Source organism: Theropithecus gelada, chromosome 13 (genome assembly GCF_003255815.1).
Source record: "Theropithecus gelada isolate Dixy chromosome 13, Tgel_1.0, whole genome shotgun sequence".
NCBI lineage: Eukaryota > Metazoa > Chordata > Mammalia > Primates > Cercopithecidae > Theropithecus > Theropithecus gelada.
In genome coordinates, this window is record NC_037681.1 from 17,407,573 (window position 1) to 17,429,006 (window position 21,434).

At 39.2% G+C, this 21,434-nt stretch overlaps 1 protein-coding gene across 2 annotated transcripts in view; it reads left to right on the forward strand.

Moving 5' to 3' along the window:
• Positions 1-21,434, forward strand: part of REV1 (REV1, DNA directed polymerase) — an 89,987-nt gene that overhangs the window by 21,929 nt on the left and 46,624 nt on the right. For both annotated transcript variants that reach the window (XM_025355078.1, XM_025355079.1), the window contains exons 2-4: positions 3,747-3,810; positions 6,436-6,562; positions 19,059-19,227. In XM_025355078.1, the coding sequence (XP_025210863.1) occupies positions 3,757-3,810; positions 6,436-6,562; positions 19,059-19,227 (350 nt within the window). In that variant the 5' untranslated portion in view covers positions 3,747-3,756. The remainder of the gene's footprint in view (positions 1-3,746; positions 3,811-6,435; positions 6,563-19,058; positions 19,228-21,434) is intronic.

Genomic DNA, 21,434 nt, shown 5'->3' on the forward strand with positions numbered 1-21,434 from the left:
GAAATGTTAGGCTCAGTGCTGTTGGACTTACTCCAAATCACACTGTTAGGCAGTCGTGGAACTGGGATTTGAGCCCATCTTTTATCACCAAATCTACTAGTCTGCTGTTATCGTTATGTTGTAGACCATGGATAACTAACTTAAAATATCTATGTTCCCTGTGTTACGGTTTTCAAAGGGTTTCCACATATGTAGTCTCATTCGATTTTCACTCTGTGGACTGGCAGAGTAGATTACTGTAACAGTAGTTCATGTTTATTGAAGGCGTACCCTAAATGTTAAGGATAAGGGTACTTTTGCATTAATGTATTCACCCTTCATCTGTTTTTTAAACTAATTTTTTGAAAGACAGTAATTGGCTGCCCTGTTAATGTGACTGGATAAGGAGAGATTGGCAGGTTATTTTAGGTTGTGAATCACAGTTTCAGAAACCGTTGTCATGTTCCTCAAGGTCATCAAGTTCTGTGGAATTAAATTGGGAGCCTGGTCTGCAAGAGTGCCTCTGAAAACTGGAAGGCAATTTTTGTTTACAAGTCTAGCTTGGTAATTGGATGGTTTGTCAATGCAGCGCAGTCACTTCTCAGTGAGTACCTTTAGTCAAGAGGACACGTTGTAATTCAGGAGATTGCTTGGAACAGGAAAAAAACTAAGGGAGTGTGTTATTTCTGAAGGATATTTCTGTCAAGTAGTGGTATCCTGATTAAATGCCCTCCTCCGTTCTAGGGAATGGAGCAAAATTTAAACGGAGTTTAAAGAAGCAAATCAGTCATCTAGAGTGGAGAACTTTTCCCTGGATGTGAGTACAGAGGCATTGGTGGAGTCTCTTTTTCGAAGATCCCTGCTGAGTAGCAGAAACAGCCACCGTGCCAGCTAATTTTTTTTTTTTTTTTTTTTTTTTTTTTTTGAGATGGAGTTTCACTCTTGTTGCCCAGCCTGGAGTCCAATGGTGCAATCTCAGCTCACCGCAACCTCCGCCTCCTGGGTTCAAGTGATTCTCCTGCCTCAGCCTCCCGAGTAGCTGGGATTACAGGCACGCACCACCATGCCTGGCTAATTTTTTATTTTTAGTAGAGACAAGGTTTCTCCATGTTGGTCAGGCTGGTCTCGAACTCCCCACCTCAGCCTCCCAAAGTGCTGGGATTACAAGCGTGAGCCACTGCACTCAGCAGTCTTGTATTTTTAATAGAGACAGGGTTTCACTATGTTGGCCAGACTGTACCTCAGGTGATCCACCCACCTTGGCCTCCCAAAGTGCTGGGATTACAGGTGTGAGCCACCGCGCCCGGCCCACGATCACCTTAATCTCTTTTCAGAGATTGAAATAATGTAAGGCAGAATACAGTTTCTGCAAAGTTTGGTCTGTCTGCTTCCAATTTCTTGTTACTCGTGGGGTTCTAATACCAATTGTGGGAATCTGTATCCTTGGAAGACCCTTGGACTCCGCTTTTTCTCTCTCAGCACTGTTTGTCAGAAACTTTGCCCAGTCTCTCAGCCACTCTTCTAGGATTGCCAAATATTCTCAGAGGGAAAAATAATCCGGTTTGGGGAAGAGAGGTGAGGTGGCAGATCTCTGAAGATTTTTGTCCTCTTTGGAATGTTGGCTAGTAATTTTTGACTATTTGATTTCTGGATCAATAGGAGTTTGTTGTTCATGAGTCAAGTTATTGGAAACGATGAAACTAAAATGTTCAGTCCTTTGTTCTTTCCTTTTCCTTTTAAAGTTTTAAACGTTTGTCTGGAGTGGTTTTGTTACTTTGGAGTTGGGGGAAAGAACCCTTAATACCTGTTTTATTTTTTGTTGTTGTTGCTGTTGTTTTTGTTTTTGTATTACAACTGTGCTTCATGCTTCTACCCTCATTAAACCATCATTAAGGATTTTATTGGCCTTGTGCAGTAGGTATACAACAGACGTTAAACACTGGAGCTCTTAAATGATTGGGCCACATGTATAAAATACACTTTACTCCTTTATTTACCTTTGTTTAACAGTTTAATAGCTGCCTTTAATTATCGGGGTATGTGTTTTTAGTGTATAATGGCCAGAACTCCAAACTCTACTTGTTCCAGCAGGTGTATGGATTCAGTTTACATGTAGTCCAGAACTGGGTGTTAATGTGTCTCCTAGATTTCCTTTAAGGGCTGAAGTCTGTTGGGACTGGACAAAGTGAGCCCCTTGAAAACAGAAGAAATATTTAACGAGCATGTGGCACTTCTGGGACTGGATAATGAGCACATTGGGTATTCATGCTCCTCCTACCTTGGGACTTAAAAATAAAATCTCTCCTCAGGGTTAATCAGTTTACCACCTTTTCTCAGAGCACCTTGCACATGCCCCTAAAACTTTTGTATTATCTTGTCTCTGTTGGGACTTAACCTTTTGACAACATTTCTGCATGTCTTTTAGGTATCTTTTAAGGGTGACAGTAAAAATTCAAATTGTTATAAATGTCAACACAGAAAAACTAAATAGTATACTAAGAATAAAAATATTTAAGAAAATATCTGCTGGCTAGGCATGGTGGCTCATGCCTGTAATCCCAGCACTTTGGGAGGCAGAGGCGGGCAGATCACTTGAGGTCAGGAGTTCAAGACCAGCCTGGCCAACATGGTGAAACCCCATCTCTACTAAAAATACAAAAATTAGCCAGGCGTGGTGACAGGCGCCTGTAATCCCAGCTCTTGGGAGTCTGAGGCAGGAGAATCACTTGAACCCGGGAGACGGAAGTGGTTGTGAGCCGAGATGGTGCCACTGCACTTCAGCCTGGGTGACAGAGCGAGACTTTGTCTCAAAAGAAAGAAAAAAAGAAAATATCCGCTAATGTGTGTGGGGTAAAGTGTCGTGGTTTAAAGTGTTAAGTAAAAAATTCTCATAGATCATGTCAGAGCTGATTTGACGTGGATAATATATAAAACTTCATATGGTAACCATTTGATATACATGTATATAGTTACTAGACGAAAATTATCTAAATAGAAGTTATATTAATTTTGTTAAGGATAAATGTAGTCATATCCCAAAATGTAGTCATTTGTGTTAGAAGGTTTTGACTTTACAAGGGGTTTCATTTAGCCTCTTTTTATGAGTTATATTTTATATTTTGCTAGCCACTAAGCCAGCTGCCACTTAATGTGAACCATCATTTGGTCATCCTGGTGGTAGTATAGTTATTTAAGTAAGTGTTGCCTTAAGGAGAATGACAGATTTACTGTTATAGTTTATTATCAATGGTAATTCTTTCTGCATCATTTTTAATTGACTTCTTCTAGGGCTTTGGCAGAATATGTGAATCACACTATGACTGAACTCTTAAGTGTCCAGTATGTAAAGCAAAGACAGAGTTTAAGAGCCATGCTATGGGACAACTCATGAAGGGAAATATTTTGTTAGATTATCTTATAATGGTAACAAGTAAAGTAAGCATGGCCATGTTCGTTGGATTTGGTGATGTTTTATGTAAGTGAGTGTTAGGATTGGTGCTCAGGAATACATAAAGATATTTTTCTATTGAATTTTAAATTTAACAGTTACAGTTTAAACGTATCTGTAGGAGGATGTTTTATAGACAAATTTCACTTGTAAAGCTGGAGAATGGAGAACTTCAGAAAAAGTTTACTTAGTATTCTTGACTTTCATCAATTGGACATTTGAATTTATTTTAATTTATTTTCTTGATATTGAAATAAAATGTCAATTAGGAATACATTATGTTATAAAACTGACGTATTTTTTTTCCTCCCCAATACAGAAGCTCCACCATGAGGCGAGGTGGATGGAGGAAGCGAGCTGAAAATGATGGCTGGGAAAAATGGGTGTGTTTTAAAAGAGTAAAAATAATTATATCAAACTGTCTAGATATTTTTCATTCTTCTTTTAGTTTATAATGTGGTTTAACTTGTTTTCTAAATTGTAAATTACTTTAGACACCAAATCCTTGAGTTTTCATAGTGTATTGAAAGCCTTATGATGTTTATAAACTTTATCCCCTAAGCTTTACTCTCAGGAATTTTACCCTGAGGAAATAAATACGTCTAGTGCACAATAATTTACTGTATGATGATTTTATTGCAGTATTGCTAATAATACTGAAAAACAGGAAAACACATAAATGTCCAATAATAGGGGATTGGTCAAATAAGTTATCTGTGTATAGTAGAGCACTGTACAGTCATTATTCAGCTTTATATATCTTAACCTGGAAAGATAACCTTGACTAAAACAGTGTGTTACAAAGAAATATTTTGCATGATTATATTTTTGTAAAACCTCTATGCTCTGAGATATAGAAATAAGCTTTGAAAACAACACTTCAGGCCGGGCGCGGTGGCTCAAGCCTGTAATCCCAGCACTTTGGGAGGCCGAGACGGGCGGATCACGAGGTCAGGAGATCGAGACCATCCTGGCTAACACAGTGAAACCCCGTCTCTACTAAAAATACAAAAACTTAGCCGGGCGAGGTGGCAGGCGCCTGTAGTCCCAGCTACTCGGGAGGCTGAGGCAGGAGAATGGCGTGAACCCGGGAGGCAGAGCTTGCAGTGAGCTGAGATCCGGCCACTGCACTCCAGCCTGGGTGACAGAGTGAGACTCCGTCTCCAAAAAAAACAGAAAGAAAAAAAAAAGAAAACAACACTTCAACGTTTTAATGAATAGGATTATACCAGTTTTAATTTTCTTCCCTATATTTCCTGTATTTTCTGAAAAGAGACTTCATAGTGAGCATGTAATATTTTAATAATCAGCAAAAATTATGCAGTCATTTCCATTTTGGGAAAAAACCATGTACTTCTAGCCACCTACAGCTTTAATTTAACGACCTAATAATTGAAATCAAGCTTAATTATATCAAAGTTCAGGAAAAGTATAGTTGAATCCCTAGATCTGTCAAGATGTTTAGCAAAAAAAGTTATTTTGTAATATTTATTGTGAGGTGGATGTTATCTAATGAAAGTTAATATTACTGTCAAATAGATTGATTAGATCCAGAATTTACCCACTGGAGCAGTCATTGCATTCTTACCCATGTGTAGGGAGGACTACACTGGTTTATCCAGTTGCCTCATTTTTACCTGAAATAATTCATTTTAAGCTCTCTGTATATGGGAGATAGTGGAAGCCAGTCTAAAATATGCTCTGAGGCTGGGCGCGGTGGCTCGCACCTGTAATCCCAGCACTTTGGGAGGCTGAGGTGGGTGGATCATCTAAGGTCAGGAGTTGGAAACCATCCTGGCCAAGATAGTGAAACCCCGTCTCTATTAAAAATACAAAAATTAGCTGGGCATGGTGGTGGGCGCCTATAATCCCAGCTACTTGGGAAGCTGAGGCAGGAGAATCACTTGAACCTGGGAGGCAGAGTTTGCAATGAGCTGAGATTGCACCACGGCACTCCAACCTGGGCGACAACAGCAAGACTCTGTCTCAAGAAAATAAAATGATGTATGCTCTGAGACCACTTGTCAAATTTGTAATTGGTTTAAACTTTGGTGTAACTTGCTCAATTACGTACATAAGAACAATATGTTGTGATATTATTATTATTACTATTTTTTGAGATGCAGTTTTGCTCTTGTTGCCCAAGCTGGAGTGCAATAGCGCAATCTCAGCTTGTTTGCAACCTCCACCTTCTGGGTTTAAGTGATTCTCCTGCCTCAGCCTCCTGAGTAGCTGGGATTACAGGCATGCGCCACCACGCCCGGCTAATTTTGTATTTTTAGTAGAGACGGGGTTTCATAATGTTGATCAGGCTGATCTCAAACTCCCGACCTCAGGTGATCTGCCCTCCTCAGCCTGCCAAAGTGCTGGGATCACAGGCGTGAGCCACTGTGCCCAGTCGGTATTATTATTATTATTATTGACCTAGCTTTTTTTAAAAGTAACTTTTATAATCATAAGAATGTAATAAAGTTAAAATGGGTTGATAGAGGGAAAATTCTTCTTTGACCTACGTGTGTGTTTGTTTGTTTATTATTTTTTGAGATGGAGTCTTGCTCTGTCACCCAGGCTGGAGTGCAGTGGCGCCATCTCAGCTCACTGCCACCTCCACCTCCTGGGTTCAGGCAGTTCTCCTGCCTCAGCCTCCTGAGTAGCTGGGATTACAGGCGCTGGGCACCGCACCTGGTTGATTTTTGTATTTTTAGTAGAGACAGGGTTTCACCATGTTGGCCAAGCTGGTCTCAAACTCTTGACCTCAGGTGATCCGCCCGCCTCGGCCTCCCAAAGTGCTGGGATTACAGGTGTGAGCCCCTGCACCTGGCCCAGCCTTCCTGTTTTACGTATTGCCTTGCCTGTGGTTTACGCTTATGAGGTCGTCATTGTGTTCTGATCACTAGCACAGAATAAGGTCCATTTATTTAGTTTTTAAAATATAATTTTTATTTTTTTCAAAAAAGGGGGGAGAAAATGTAACCTTTGTGATTGGTTTATCTTTTCTTTAATTCTAGGGTGGGTATATGGCTGCCAAGGTCCAGAAATTGGAGGAACAGTTTCGATCAGATGCTGCTCTGCAGAAGGATGGGACTTCATCTACAATTTTTAGTGGAGTTGCTATCTATGTTAATGGATACACAGGTTGAGTACTTTTTACTTAACCCTATTTTGGCATGTATTTTTATTAGGATTGAGAATGATTTGTTTTAAAATTCTATTTTTACTCTTTTATTATAAATAAATGATTGTAAGATGATAAAAAATAAATCATCTGCTTAGATACTTCTTTTTCCTTTCCATGTTGCTTTTACCTACCATTGTCTTTAACTTTTATCAAAGTACGTAGTTTCAAAAAGTCACATGAGGTTTAAAATGTGTAAGCTAACTGGGAAATTACTGCATATGGGTCGTAGGACTTGTAAACTGTGAGCTTCACTGTAGGTCCATGTCATTGGTAACACTCTAGATGTCATTATCCATAGGTCCTTTAGGGTAGGGTGGTGTGTGGATGTGTGTCAGTGTCAGATTTCCTAGAGAAGAATCTTTTACTCTCTTGTCTGGAGAAGAGTGTAAACTGCAAGCATTTGGGTCACCAAGCAGGGAAGGAAAGGACCTGAATTCTCACAGTTTAGGAAGTAAAATTTCACTTAATCTCTCTATTCATTTTTTCACTCCTGCCTCCTCCGCACCAGCTGTGCCTGTTGTCATTGAGTCCGGTATCTGGAAGGAGTAGTGTAGTCTTCATTCTTGGTGAATGAGGAAAGAAATCTGCGAATTCTTACTTGTCTGTTGCACAGTTTCAAGGATGATTTTATCCACACATCCACTTTTGAAGGTGCCTGTGTCTTTATTTCATGACTTTCTCTTTGTTTTACTGGCAACAAGCAGCTTCTTTCCGAGCTTCCATATGGCCAGCTTCAGTTTTATCTTTCTCTGAACTGTAAAGTCAGTTAGCACTTGTCTGTTAGTTATCAGGTTTTCGCCTAAATTTTTCTCTTTATTTTCTTGGGGGATTCTTCTCCTTATTATCATTTCATTGTATTTTTTGAAGTGAATGGCTGTAAATATTTGTGTCAATCTGTTGCATATTCCCCTGTCCCCTTCTCAGCTGGCTGATACCTGCTATCTTTCAGGTCTCCATGCCTCACTTCCCCTTGATAGTTTGACCCTTCGTACTGGTTTAGGTGACTTGTGCTCTTCTGGAGCTACGGCTCCCTAAATGAATCTGCATCTTAGAGTTCTTTAGACCTTTCCTTAGTTGTCTGTTTACTGGACAAGAGCTGGAGCTACATTTTCATCACTCTGTCCTTGGTGCCTCTACAGTGACTGGACATAGTCATTCAGGACATATTTATTGAATTGGAGTTAAGTATTAATTAACTGGTACATTTATCTGGTTTAGTAAGAGAAGAGTGTGTTGCTTGTAATTAAGGGTTTTATTAGATATCATTGATGATGAGTTTAGTCTAAGAATGTCACCTCAAAATAAATGCTGGTACAGCGTTGGGAAGTTCACATGCAGAAAGCTTGTAACTTTTCTCCGTAGGTAGGTGTCCTAACAAATTCAAGCTCTGTGGACTTCTGAGATGCGCTATGAAAAATTAAAAATGTTAATGAAAACAGGTAGGCATTGCTTCTTACATTAGCCCGTCATGGAAGTCTCCAGTTCAAGAGAGCACCCTTATTCACATAGAAGGAAGAAAAAGAGATTCTTTGTGTGAGGGAGGAAAAATTAATATTGCAGTAATCACTTTTTTGATTGAGAATCTGGAATTCTAAATCTGCTTTTATCACTAATTTTTGTGACTGTAAAACATTTTCTGTTTGGATCTATTATCTCTATCCTTTTCTGTAGGATAGAGATGATAATATTTTTGCTGTTGTTATTAAGATTTCATTATAATTGTACAAATAAAGTTCCATTATGCTGAATTTCACAGAGACATCCAAACTGTGGTGCTATAAAATAACTGTATTTTTAGAAAAATTCAGTTTTAGTGAATACAGCTTTATAGATAAAACAGCATTAACAATTAGCAAGTAAAGAATAACTCTTTAGATGCAGTAAGACAAGTTGGGGGTGCTATTTTGTTTTTGATTAAAAAAATAAGCTTTATTTCACAGTTTGAGGTGTACTGGTCAGCTATTTTGTAGAATACCTATATATATATATATATATATATATTTTTTTTTTTTTTTTTTAATTGTATCATCTTTCTTCTCCATTAGCATGTAAGCACCAAAGCTACAGGCGTTGTCAGTTTTGTTCATTGCTATTGTGAAAGAAAGTTCTCAAGCCAGGCACGGTGGCTCACGCCTGTAATCCCAACACTTTGGGAGGCCGAAGCGGGTGGATCACAAGGTCAAGAGATCGAGAACATCCTGGCCAACATGGTGAAACCCCATCTCTACTAAAAATACAAAAATTAGCTGGGCATGGTGATGCATGCCTGTAGTCCCAGCTTCTCGGGAGGCTGAGGCAGGAGAATCGCTTGAACCCGGGAGGTGGAGGTTGAAGTGAGGCAAGATTGTGCCAGTGCCCTCCAGCCTGGCGACAGAGTGAGACTCCCTCTCAAAAAAAGAAAATAGAAAGTTATCTGAAAAGGAATTTGGAGGAAAGAGACTTCATTCCAGTGAACAGTTTGCAAACCTGGGAGTTGCAACTTTCACTGTAAAAGAAGGTGTGGTCCTTTCTTGTTGATTCTTAACCCTGCTCCCCACAGACTTTAATAATCCAAGTTTTTCTGGATTCCTTTAAAGCTCCCAGTTCTGCCATCTGAGCCTCTCATGATTTCATGGTCCCTGTCCCTTCCAACCAAGTTAACATCGAACTTGAACTTGGAGGGAAGATCCTTTGATAGTTCACCTGTCAACCTATTCGTCCCTCCGCCTGGACCCAAAAATGTTTTTTGCTTGTTAAGATTGACTTCTTTGCCTTCTATCCTTTTTGTTTGTTTTGTTTGTTTTGAGATAGGGTCTCCCTCTGTCACCCAGGCTGTAGTGCAGTGGCACTATCACGGCTCACTGCAGCTTCAACATCAAGTTCAAGCCATCCCGTCTCCTCAGGCTCCCAAGTAGCTAGGACCTCAAGTGTGTACCACTATGCTCAACTAATTTTTAAATTTTTTATAGAGGCGAGGTCTTGCTGTATTTCCCGGGCTGATCTGAAACTCCTAGGCTCAAGCGATTCTTCTGCCTCAGCCTCCCAAAGTGTCAAGATTACAGGTATGGGCCACCATGCCTGGCCCATCCATTTTTTAAATTAAATTTTGTTTTTTAGATTGTAGATTCACTTGCAGTTGTAGATTGACTTGCAGTTGTAAGACATAGCACACAGTGATACTGTGAACTCTTCACCCAGTTTCCCCAAATGGTAACATCTAATAAACTAGCAAACAATATCACAACTAAGAAATTAATACTGATGCAGTTAATATACAGAACATTTCCACACTACAAAGGTCTTTCGTGTTACTCTTTTATAGTCACACCCACTTCTGTTCGCCGCCTTTCCTTAACTCCTGGCAACCACTAATCTGGTATCCATTTTTATAATTTTGTCATTTCAAGAATGTTATATAAATAAAACATACAGTATATAACCTTTTGGGATTGGCTTTTTTCACTGAGCATAAATTTTCAGGTCATCAAAATTGTTGCCTTTTTATTGTTCAGTTATATTTCATAGTGTGGATGTGTATGTTAACCTTTCATCCATTAGGGACATCTGAGTTATTTCTTGGTAGGCTATGAACATTTGTGTATGAGTTTTTGTATGAATACAAGAGTACAGTTGTTGGTTCCCGTAATTGTTACGTCTTTAGTTTTTGTAAGAAACTGCCAAACTGTTACGCAAAGTGGTTATACTATTTTATACTCCCACTAGCCTTGTATGAGGGATAAACTGTCTTTGCATCCTTGCCAGCATTTAGTGGTTTTCATTTTATCCATTTTAATAGATGGTGGTGTATCTCTTTGTGATTTTAATTTGCATTTGCCTGGTGGCTAATAGTGTTGAACATTCTTTCATGTGTTTATTTCTCATCTTTACATCATCATTGGTGAAACGTTTTTTCATGGTTTTTTTGCCCATTTTCTAATTGGGTTTAGTTTTTTTTACTGTTTAGTTTTGAGATTTCCTTATATATTCTAGGTACTACTGCTTTGTCATAAAAGTGGTTTGCAGATATTTTCTCCCAGTCTATGGTTTTTCATCCTCTTGAAATGGTCTTTTGCAGAACAGTGTTTTTAATTTTGATGAGATCTGATATGTAGATCTTTCCTTTTACGGATTGTGCTTGCAAGTCTAAGAACTTGTTGCTTTGGTGCTAGATCCAAAATATTTTCTTGTATATTTTTAAATTCTATAGTTTTATGTTTTACATTGAAGTTCATGTTTCATTTTGAGGTTTTAACATTTTTTTTTTTTATTTGTGTATTTCTGGTTGTTTCAGCACAGTCAGTTGGGCATATTTGGGTGGATCTGTTTCTGGGTTCTCTGTTCTCTTCCATTGACGTTTGTGTCTGTTCCTTCACCAGTACCACACTATATCAAATACTGTACCCATGTGGTAAGCCTTGATATCAGGTAGAGTGATTCCTTTCACTTGTTTCTTCTTTGTCAAGATAGTTCTGGCTATTCTAGGACCTATGCCTCTCTCTCTTTTTTTTTTTTTCTTGAGACAAGGTATCACTTTGTCACCCAGGCTGGAGTACAGTGGCGTGATCTCAGCTTACTGCACCCTCTGCCTCCCTGGCTCAAGTGATTCTTGTGCCTCAGCTACCCGAGTAGCTGGGATTACGGGCACATGCCATGACGCTCTGCTCATTTTTTGTGTGTTTTTAGTAGAGATGGGGTTTTGCTATGTTGGCCAGGCTGGTCTTGAACTCCTGACCTCAGGTGATTTGCTTGCCTCAGCCTCCCAGAGTGCTGGGATTACAGGCATGAGCCAGTGCACCTGACTTGTATAAATGTTAAAATAAGTCATTTATCTACAAAATACCTTGCTGGGATTTTGATAGGAATTACATTAAACCTGTGGATCAGTTCGGGGAGAATTGGCACCTTTACTGTGTTGAGTTTTCTAGTTTACACACCTTACATCCCATTTTATTTTACTTTAGTTGATTGAACAGATATATTTTGAATGCTGCTTGTGGGTTAGGAACTATGTTTGAAAAGAGATAGCAGTTGATGGAGAATGTAGATTTTGTGATGAAAAAGTAATCTCTAAGCCTTAGACATGAACAGAGGAAGGTGAGTGCCAACACAGAAGAGAGGAAACAGTTGCCTTTGGGAGTGGGAGTGAATACTTCATAAAGGAGTTGAAATGTTTAGCTTGGTCTTAGATAAACAGGCATTTTTCAAATGAAAATGGGGAAAAACATTCTAGTCCTAATTCTAACCTACTTTTCCAACCTCATGTTCTTAAATTTTGCTCAACAAGATTACTCTGATATTCTAGATTTGTCTTTTTACTTTTACAGTTCTGTGTTTCTGTTCTTTTGCCTCTGAGGAAAAACTCCTTCCCTCCTCACTTCTGTGAACTGGAATTAAATTCATTCATTAAGATCCAGATAAAGTTAGGTTTTGCCTCCTTCCCTGGCTAAGCTAGTCCATAGTAGTAGTATTTTATATATAGAGATATATAGTTCATAGCATTATTGCTAGAAACATTTATTTTGACACCTGGTTTTTGTCTTGTGTTGTTAGGTCTTAATTCTATATTAAGTTCTCTGGCGTTAGGAAGCCTGTTTTATGTGTAGGTGATCCCTTGCCCAACATGGATTAGAGATAACACCTCAGGGCCTTAAATTTGCCGTTCCTTCTGCTTCCTCAGGTCTTCATCATTCACATCTCTGCTCAAATGTTACCTTTTTACGAGACCGTCCCTGACTTCGCCTATCTAAAACAGGTGTACTTTGCCCTCCAGTCGCTCTCTAACCCTTTATTTAACTACTTCATTGCATTTATTTGCACCTACAGTGGTATTACTTGCATGACTGGCTTTTGTCTCCTCAGTGGAATACAAGAGCTATCACGGGGCACAGACTTGAGTCTTGTTCATTGCCGTATCTCCAGCACCTACCTTGCCTGGCACATTGTAGATGCTAAATAAACATTAGTTGAGTGAATAAATAAATAACAGGTTTTGTATTTGTACATCAGAACGTTAAAATATTTTCACTCATGCTAAGTCAACTCAGTCTTAAGGAATGGGCCACGTTTGAGGCCTGAATTGTAATCTCTGGGAGGTAAGCTCTGGGCATGTTTATTTTTGTGAAAGCTGCCTAGGGGAGTCAGTGCTTCAGACCTAGTGGACAGTGGTTGCACTCTAGTGGTATGAGATTGGGACAGTTCATATGGAAAGAGGTGTTCGGGTTATCTTCTGCTTCCTTTAGTACGTGGGTAAAAGACCAGGTCTGTTGATTTTGGCACTGCTGAAGTTTGTGAAAAAGCAGATGGGGCAGGTGGCGGGGCGGACAAGTACTTTAGCACAATTCACAAATGAAACAAGGGGAATATGCAAGTGTAACAGACTTACATTTCAAGTGATAGGGATTTGTTTGAAAGCTGACAGCTTACATTGATGTTTTCTAAACATACAAATGTGATTTAGGAAAGGATTCTCTTTATTGTTGACAAGTCTAAATTTTTGGAAATAAATGCCTCCCAGATACTATTTTGTATGGATATATCTCTCTCCTTCCATTTCCTGTAAGACTCTGATCCTGTAGATCAGAGGTGGAGGAATTGAACCTCTGACATAGGAGAAGACTTACTCTATTAATTTTTGCCACCTCCTGTAATTTTGCTAGTACCTGATGTGAAATTTGCACCTAGTTGGTACTCAAAGATTTGTTCCCTAAGCATTTGAAACTTTTCTTCGGTTTTTGTTTGGCTGAGTGTATCTGTGGCTTCTAGTTGATTGTGGTCTTTGTTGGAAGTCTGAGGTAGTTAGGGGAGAGAAGAGTCAAGAGAGTAAGTATCACTGCTGCGGAAACTGGGGGACAGGAGTCCAAAGACAGACGGGTGTGCATAGTAAGTTTTCTCTGTTTCCTCATCAATAAGTTATCTTTTCTAATTCATAAGATTGTGAAACTCAGATGAAGTGATGATGGTCTTGCTATGGTAGGACCACAGGAGGTAAAAGCAGCCATTCACCTCACTTTTTTCTGTGATTTATATAGCACAGCCAACAGTTAAGTTCTTTGGATATGCAGGGTGAAATGGTGCTTATAGTAAATGTTTTCTCAGTAGAAATCTAGCTAGGAAAGCTTTTGTGCAAGATTTTAAATTTTTGTTTATAGAATTTGTTTTAACCAGATGAGCAACACTTTCTGTAAGCTGGACGTACAGACATGAAAGTGGTCTTCATATGACTGTTTTGATGTTAGGTGGTGGCATTTGCTGTTGTGACATTTTACTTGTAGAGCTTTAGGCCTAAATGTGGGCCAAATTGTGGTCCTTGTATATGGCTTTTACTTTTACTGTGCTTTCAATTGTCTGTCCCTATGTCTGGTTTTAGTTAAACCTCAAATTTAGTTGCATATAGAATGTTCTGCAAAATGAAACTAATAGTAGGAGTATTGTGGAATTTTATTTATTTATTTATTTAAGATAAGCTCTGTCACCCAGGCTGGAGTGCAGTGGACTGATCATAGCTCACTGCAGACCCAAACTCCTGAGCGCAAGGGATCTTCCTGCCTCAGCCTCCTGAGTAGCTGAGACTAGAGGTGTGTGCCACTACACCTGGCTAATTTTTGGATTTTTTTTGTTTTTTGAGATGGAGTTTCACTCTTGTTGCCCAGGCTGGAGTGCAATGGTGCGATCTTGGCTCACTGCAACCTCTGCCACCCAGGTTCCAGTGATTCTCCTGCCTCAGCCTCCCAAGTAGCTGGAGTTACAGGCACATGCCACCACATCCAGATAATTTTGTATTTTTAGTAGTGACGGGGTTTCTCCATGTTTGTCAGACTTGATCTTGAACTCCTGACCTCAGAGGATCCACCTGCCTTGGCCTCCCAAAGTGCTGGGATTATGGGCGTGAGCCACCGTGCCCAGCCTGTTTTGTTTGTTTTTTGTTTTTGTTTTTGTTTTTTTGTGGATTTTTTTTTTTTTTTAAGTTGGGATATTGCTGTGTTGCCTAGTTGGTCTCAAACTCATGGCCTCAAATGATCCTCCTGCCTCAGCCTCCCAAATCTTTCAGATTACAAGCATGAACCAGGAGATCGAGGTTACAGTGAGCTATGATAGAGCCATTGCAGTCTAACCTGGGTGACACAGCCAGACCCTGTCTCTAAATAAAAAATAAAAATGGAAAGAACAATGAAGAGAAAAGCACTCACTCTAACATTTCAAAACAGTGACATCAATTGTAAAAATTTGGAGGATAGAATTTCTCTGAATCTAGTTTTGGGTTTTTTTTGTTTGTTTGTTTGTTTGTTTTTTTTTTTTTTGAGACAGAGCTTTGCTCTGTCACCCAGGCTGGAGTGAAGTAGCGTGATCTTGTCTCACTACAACCTCCGCTTCCTGGGTTCAAGGGATTCTCCTGCCTCAGCCTCCCAAGTAGCTGGGACTACAGGTGCGCGCCACCATGCCCAGGTAATTTTTGTATTTTTAGTCGAGATGGGGTTTCACCATGTTGGCCAGGATGGTCTCGATCTCTTGATCTCGTGATCTGCTGCCTCGGCCTCACAGAGTGCTGGGATTACAGGTGTGAGCCACCGCACCTGGCCACATAACTTTTACTATATGCAAGTTACTTTTCTCAGTAATTTATAATTTTTAGCTCTTAATTCCTACAGAAGTCCTTTGAGACACTATTATTATCCCCAATTTACATGTGAGGAAACTGAGGTTCTGAGAAGTTAAATAACTTACCTGAAATCCACATAACTAGCAAGTGATGGAGCCAGGATTTGACCTTAGTCATTCCCGCGTTGGAGTCTGTCCTCTTAATACATTGTATGGCCTCTCTGATTTGTGAGTGAGTGAATAAGTGTTTTGAGATTTTTTTTTTTTTTTTTTGAGACGGAGTCTCGCTCTGCCGCCCAGGCTGGAGTGCAGTGGCGCGATCTCGGCTCACTGCAAGCTCCGCCTCCCGGGTTCACGCCATTCTCCCGCCTCAGCCTCCGAGTAGCTGGGACTACAGGCGCCCGCCACCACGCCCGGCTAGTTTTTTTTTTTGTATTTTTAGTAGAGATGGGGTTTCACCATGTTAGCCAGGATGGTCTCGATCTCCTGACCTCGTGATCCACCCGCCTCGGCCTCCCAAAGTGCTGGGATTACAGGCTTGAGCCACCGCGCCCGGCCAGTGTTTTGAGATTTTAAGTATTGGTACCACTTGTACTCCACTTTTGCTGGAGGATGGATTCTAGGCAGGAGTCTGATGCATTGAGGATGTTAATGAATTGAGCAAATACTCACTGAGCACCTGCTTTGTGTCAGGGATATGAAAGTGCTTGACAGACGAGGTTCCTGCCTTCAAAGAGCATATGTTTCGGGGGGAATCTCACAGTAAACAAGTAAAAACAGACATGGTAATTTCAGATTATCAGTGCTATGGAGAAAGTTAACTGTTTACAGTACATTGCAGGGATGGGTTCTGTAGGCAGTTTGTCACACAGTGTTTAATGTCATAGCTTTCATGGTTGGATATTATCTCCCCATTTTTTTTTGTTTTTTCCATTTATTTCTTTTCTTTCTTTCTTTTTTTTTTTTTTTTAAAGACTGGCTCTGGCTCTGTCACCCAGGCTGGAGTGCAGTGGTGCAAGCTCAGCTTACTGCAAACTCTACCTCTCTGGTTCAAAGTATCCACCTCAGACTCCGTAGTAGCTGGGACTACAGGCACACACCACCACACCTGGTTAATTTTTTTCCATATTTTGTAGAGACAGGGTCTCACTTTGTTGCCCAGGCTGGTCTTCAATTCCTGAGCTCAAGCAGTCTGCCCGCCTTGGCCTCCCAAAGTGCTGGGATTACAGGTATGAGCCACTGCTTGACTCCCAATTTTTTTTTCTAATTAACCCATCTGCTGAATTAAAGGAGAGTGTTAAATACAAAAATGAATTTATTATGCAAATCTGCAGTTATCGTGTATGTTCCTTTGGACTTGTAATAAGGAAGTATGTTCTAGTATTGAAGAAATAGAACCAGAGAGAAATACTGCTCTAAAAATTAAAACAAACAAACAAACAAAAAAAACACCAAAATAGGGTAGCTTCCAGCTACCATACACGCCAAGAGTTAGCATGCCAGGCTGTTGGGCCTGACAAAGTGGTCCCTGGCCGCTGTCCATAGTGCACTATTGGCAAGTCTGTTTTTGTTGAAGCTTCGGGTCACCGTGTGCCAGCCTATGTATGCTGTCTTCTGTCATTTTTTTTTTTTTTTTTTTTTTTTTTGTAGAATCTAGGGCAGGATCCTGAGGTCATATACGTTACTCGAAAGGGAGTTCTAGTGTGATCGTAGTTTATAATAACAGCAGTTTTCATATTGAGTACGTGCCAGACTCATTTCATGGTAACAGCTTTGTTTATGGAGAAAGAGGAGAAAGCCTAAAGAAGTTAAACAACTTCTCCAAAGTCACACAACTCAGGAGTGTGAAAACTAAGATTAAACTCAGTTAAGTCTTATTCCATAGTTTATATGATCTTACCTTTTAACTAGATTGGTTTTCATGCTTCACTTCACACTGAAGAATATGTAAGAGCTTTCAAAAGTGAACTTCAGAGAGCCCTCTTCGCTTCATCCAGTAGAAGGGCAATGTATTTTCCAGCTCCAAATTTCTGGAGTAATTAGTTTTCAAAGAGCAGCTAGTAGAGGGGGGAGTAGTTGATGAGTATGTATATGGAAAGTTAATGTGTTCTTGACATGTCTTTTTATTTGGTAAAGGACAGCCATTTTCTCTTTAAGTCATTAAATAGAATTAGTTTAGGAAAGTTACAGATTAACTTGCAAATTAATTTTTTAGATTTCTGTGACTTCATTGGATTTGGTACCCATATTAATGCGTTATAATATAGCCTTTAATTTGGTATTTCTCACTGTTACTTTATAAGATCAGCCAGGTTCTTTAATATTAGAGAAAGAAACTGAACTGTAGGCTCCTGACTGGCTAGCTGTTTAATTTCCACTGTTTTACTTTAAATCACTCTGATGCTATAGTTCAGTTTTTAACTTAACCTTAACCCTGAAAACTTCCATTATTAATTTTGAATTCATTTTGTTTAAAAGGATGCTTTTAAATCTCTTTGTATGACACTGCCCAGTTTGGTAGCTACTAGTAACATGTGTTAAGCGCTTGAAATACAGCTATTCTAAATTGAGATGTGTTGTAAATGTAAAATATGCACTGGATTCCAGAGATTTAAGAAGAAAACAGGATGTAAAAATCTCATATTTTTTCTGTTGATTACATGTTGAAATAATATTTTGGATATATTGGGGTAAAGTTAATTTCACCTTTTCACTGTAATGAGGTTACTAGAAAATTTTTATGTGGCTTGCATTATATTTTCTGCTGAATAGTGCTAATATTTGTAATCAGTAATGTCAAATTATGTGCTGTAAAATTTAGACAAACCTAGTATGTCTGTATGTGCTGTTTTTTATCTTCTAGAAACTAAAGCTCACCTAATTATTGTCATAATGAAAATGTTTATTTAAATACTTGGACCTATATTGCTTGGGATTAAGCTTGGGATAAGCCACATGTGGAAACTCCCGGGTACAGCTGTTGTTAGGGGAGGTGTGAGAGCATTAGTTAGGATGATAGGTGAAAGGAAGGGAACAGTAATGATTAATGTGATGCTAGTAATGCAGGTCATAATATGACTTTAGTGAATCAGACATTTCTTTTTAGAGGGAAGCATAAGTCACATTGCTTCTTTAAGATATTTTCTTAAAATATTTCCAGTATTTAAGACATTTAAGATATTTTCTGTAGTTTTATTAAGAATAAATCATTTGAAACAAAATTGAAGAAAAAAATGGTGTTTCTTGGTTTGCAATCCTTTTTGTGTTGCTGGACTTTATTTTTTGGCCTTTATGAAATTTCATATTAGGGAACTGGATAATATTTACTATTCGATTAAGTTTTAAGATATTTTCTTAAATAAAAATAAAAATCATAAAGCTTTCTAGAAGTAAAATCTACTAATAAGCCCTACAGTAAGTCTCCTTTATAGTAAGTGTAAGTATTATTTATCTGACTCCTCTCGTATAGTCTGGAGGAGCTGAAGGATTAGTCTTTGTAAAATGATTCATAAATGGGTTTATAGTTAATTTTTATAAACAATATCAAGGTCATATGCTAAGTAACGTCAAAAATGTAAAAATATTTGTTCTGTTATTAGTATTTGATTCATTACTTGAGGTCCCTATTTGCTCTGCTAGGCACTTGTTAGATGTTTTTGTATTAGTTGGCTGTGTGGCAGCTAGGGAAGGAGGATGTACTAAAGCAACATAGCTTCCTCACTTTGTAATTTACCTCCCAGCTTTGTTTACCTGGCAGCACAGCCAAGGAGAAGGTGAACCAATGACATTCTTAAAGTTCACCTATTTAAGGAGTTATTCACTAGGGTTCTACTTTCTTACACGTAAGACTCTTAATATATTTTAATATAAATTTTGCAGATCCTTCTGCTGAGGAATTGAGAAAACTAATGATGTTGCATGGAGGTCAATACCATGTGTATTATTCCAGATCTAAAACAACACATATTATTGCCACAAATCTTCCCAATGCCAAAATTAAAGAATTAAAGGGGGAAAAAGTAATTCGACCAGAATGGATTGTGGAAAGGTAAGTTTAATTTTTTATTAAATTTAATTAATAAGTTTTTAAAATTGGAACACTTTATTTATTTATTATTTATTATTTTTTTTGAGACAGGGTCTCACTTTGTTGCCCACGCTAGAGTGCAGTGGTGTAATCACTGCTCACTGCAGCCTCCACCTCCCAGGCTCAAGCAACCCTTCCACTTCAGCCTCCTGAGTAGCTGGGACTACAGGCATACGCCACCACACCTAGCTGATTTTTTGTATTTTTTGTAGAGATGGGTTTCACTGTGTTGCCCAGACTGGTCTGAGACTCAAGCAGTCCTCCAGCCTTGGCCTCCCAAAGTGCTGAGACTACAACCACTGTGCCTGGCCTTTTTATTTCTTTTATAAGTATGTAACTAATGTATTGCCTCCTAATTGACAGGGTGAAAAATAATGTCTTAACACTACTCTTTAACCTCATGTTGATAATACTATAGCCTAGGATTTGGCATCCTAATAAAAGTAGCATGTTAATGTTTTTGCCAGGAGTTAGGGGTGATGACTCAGGAAAGTGTCAGAAACCAGTTACTGGAGAAGGTGGATCAAGCATGTTATTCAACAAATATATGTGCACCTCCTACAGACTAGGCGGTGTTCTGTGTTCTTGGGAAATAACAGTGAACAAAGCAAAGATCCCTTCACTACCTCATGGAGTTTATATTCTGCTGGGAGAGAAAGAATGAGTAATGTATGAGTAAATTATACCATGTTGCCTATTATATGGGTTTTTAGCATATTAATACATCAAGATAATGTGGACCTAGAATGCTAGGAGTAGGGGAAAGGAGGGAGTACAGTTCGCAGTATTATTTACTGTTTTTTAATGATTATATTGTGGTTTCTCTGCTGTTGGTTTGGAAATGATAATTGTAAATCAGTGGTGGCCATTCATACTGACTTCCTAAGTTTAAATATGTTATCTGAAACCTTGGGGATGAGCCAAAACTTAAGTGGTTTATATTTTTAAATGACATGAGGTATACAATACATATGAGCAGTTGCTGATTTATAAAGATAGAATTAAAATATTAAAATAGTAATTTTATGTATGGATAGTTTATAATCAGTATGAGAGAAATTGCTTATCTTTTTAAGTCAGTTGCTGAATTTTTTTTCTGGTTCTTGCTTTTACTAATTATAACACCCTCCATTAACTGTTCCACAAGTTATATATTAACTCAGTTCTTTTGTATAGTGTATTTAGCTGCATAAATTCACGGAGAAGCAACATGGTGGAAAAGGCTGCACCTGGGCTCTGGAGACATACTTGGCTTCACATCAAACTCGGCAGTCCAGTATCCATGTAACCTGGTATAATTTTAGAAACTTTATGCTTGGCCGGTGTGGTGGCTCACGCCTGTAATCCCAGCCCTTTGGGAGGCCGACGTGGGCGGAGACCAGCGTGGCCAACATGGTGAAACCCCGCTGTACTAAAAATACAATTAGTTGGGGGGTGGTGGCTTACGCCTGTAATCCCAGTTACTTGGGAGGCTGAGGCAGGAGAATCACTTGAACCCAGGAGATGGGAGGCTCCAGTGAGCTGAGATGGCACCACTGCACCAGCCTGGGTGACAGAGAAAGACTCCATCTCAGGAAAAAGGAAAAAAAAAAATTTATGCAGTCACTCAGAACCTTGTTTCCTCATTTGTGAAAGAAGGCTAATACCTACCTGCTGTGGTTATGTGAGAGATAAAAATTGTCTGTACAGCCTGGCACAGCCTGGCGTGTTGTAGAGGTGTAATATATGAGAAGCTCCTGTTACTGTTTTATTTTTATTCTGTAACATTAACAATTAGAAAATTCCAAAAATTCAAAAGTACATTACTACCTCTAGAAAGTCAAATATATTGGCTGGGTGCAGTGGCTCACACCTTTAATCCCAGCACTTTGGGAGGCCAATGCAGGTGGATCACGAGGTCAAGAGATCGAGACCATCCTGGCCAACATGGTGAAACCCTATGTCTATTAAAAATACAAAATTAGCTGGGCGTGGTGGCACGCGCCTGTAGTCCCAGCTACTCGGGAGGCTGAGGCAGAATTGCTTGAACCTGGGAGGTGGAGATTGCAGTGAGCCAAAGGTTACAATGAGCCAAGATTGTGTCACTGCACTCCAGCCTGGCGACAGAGCAAGACTCTGTCTCAAAACAAACAAACAAACAAAAAGTCAAATATATTTGACATATTAAG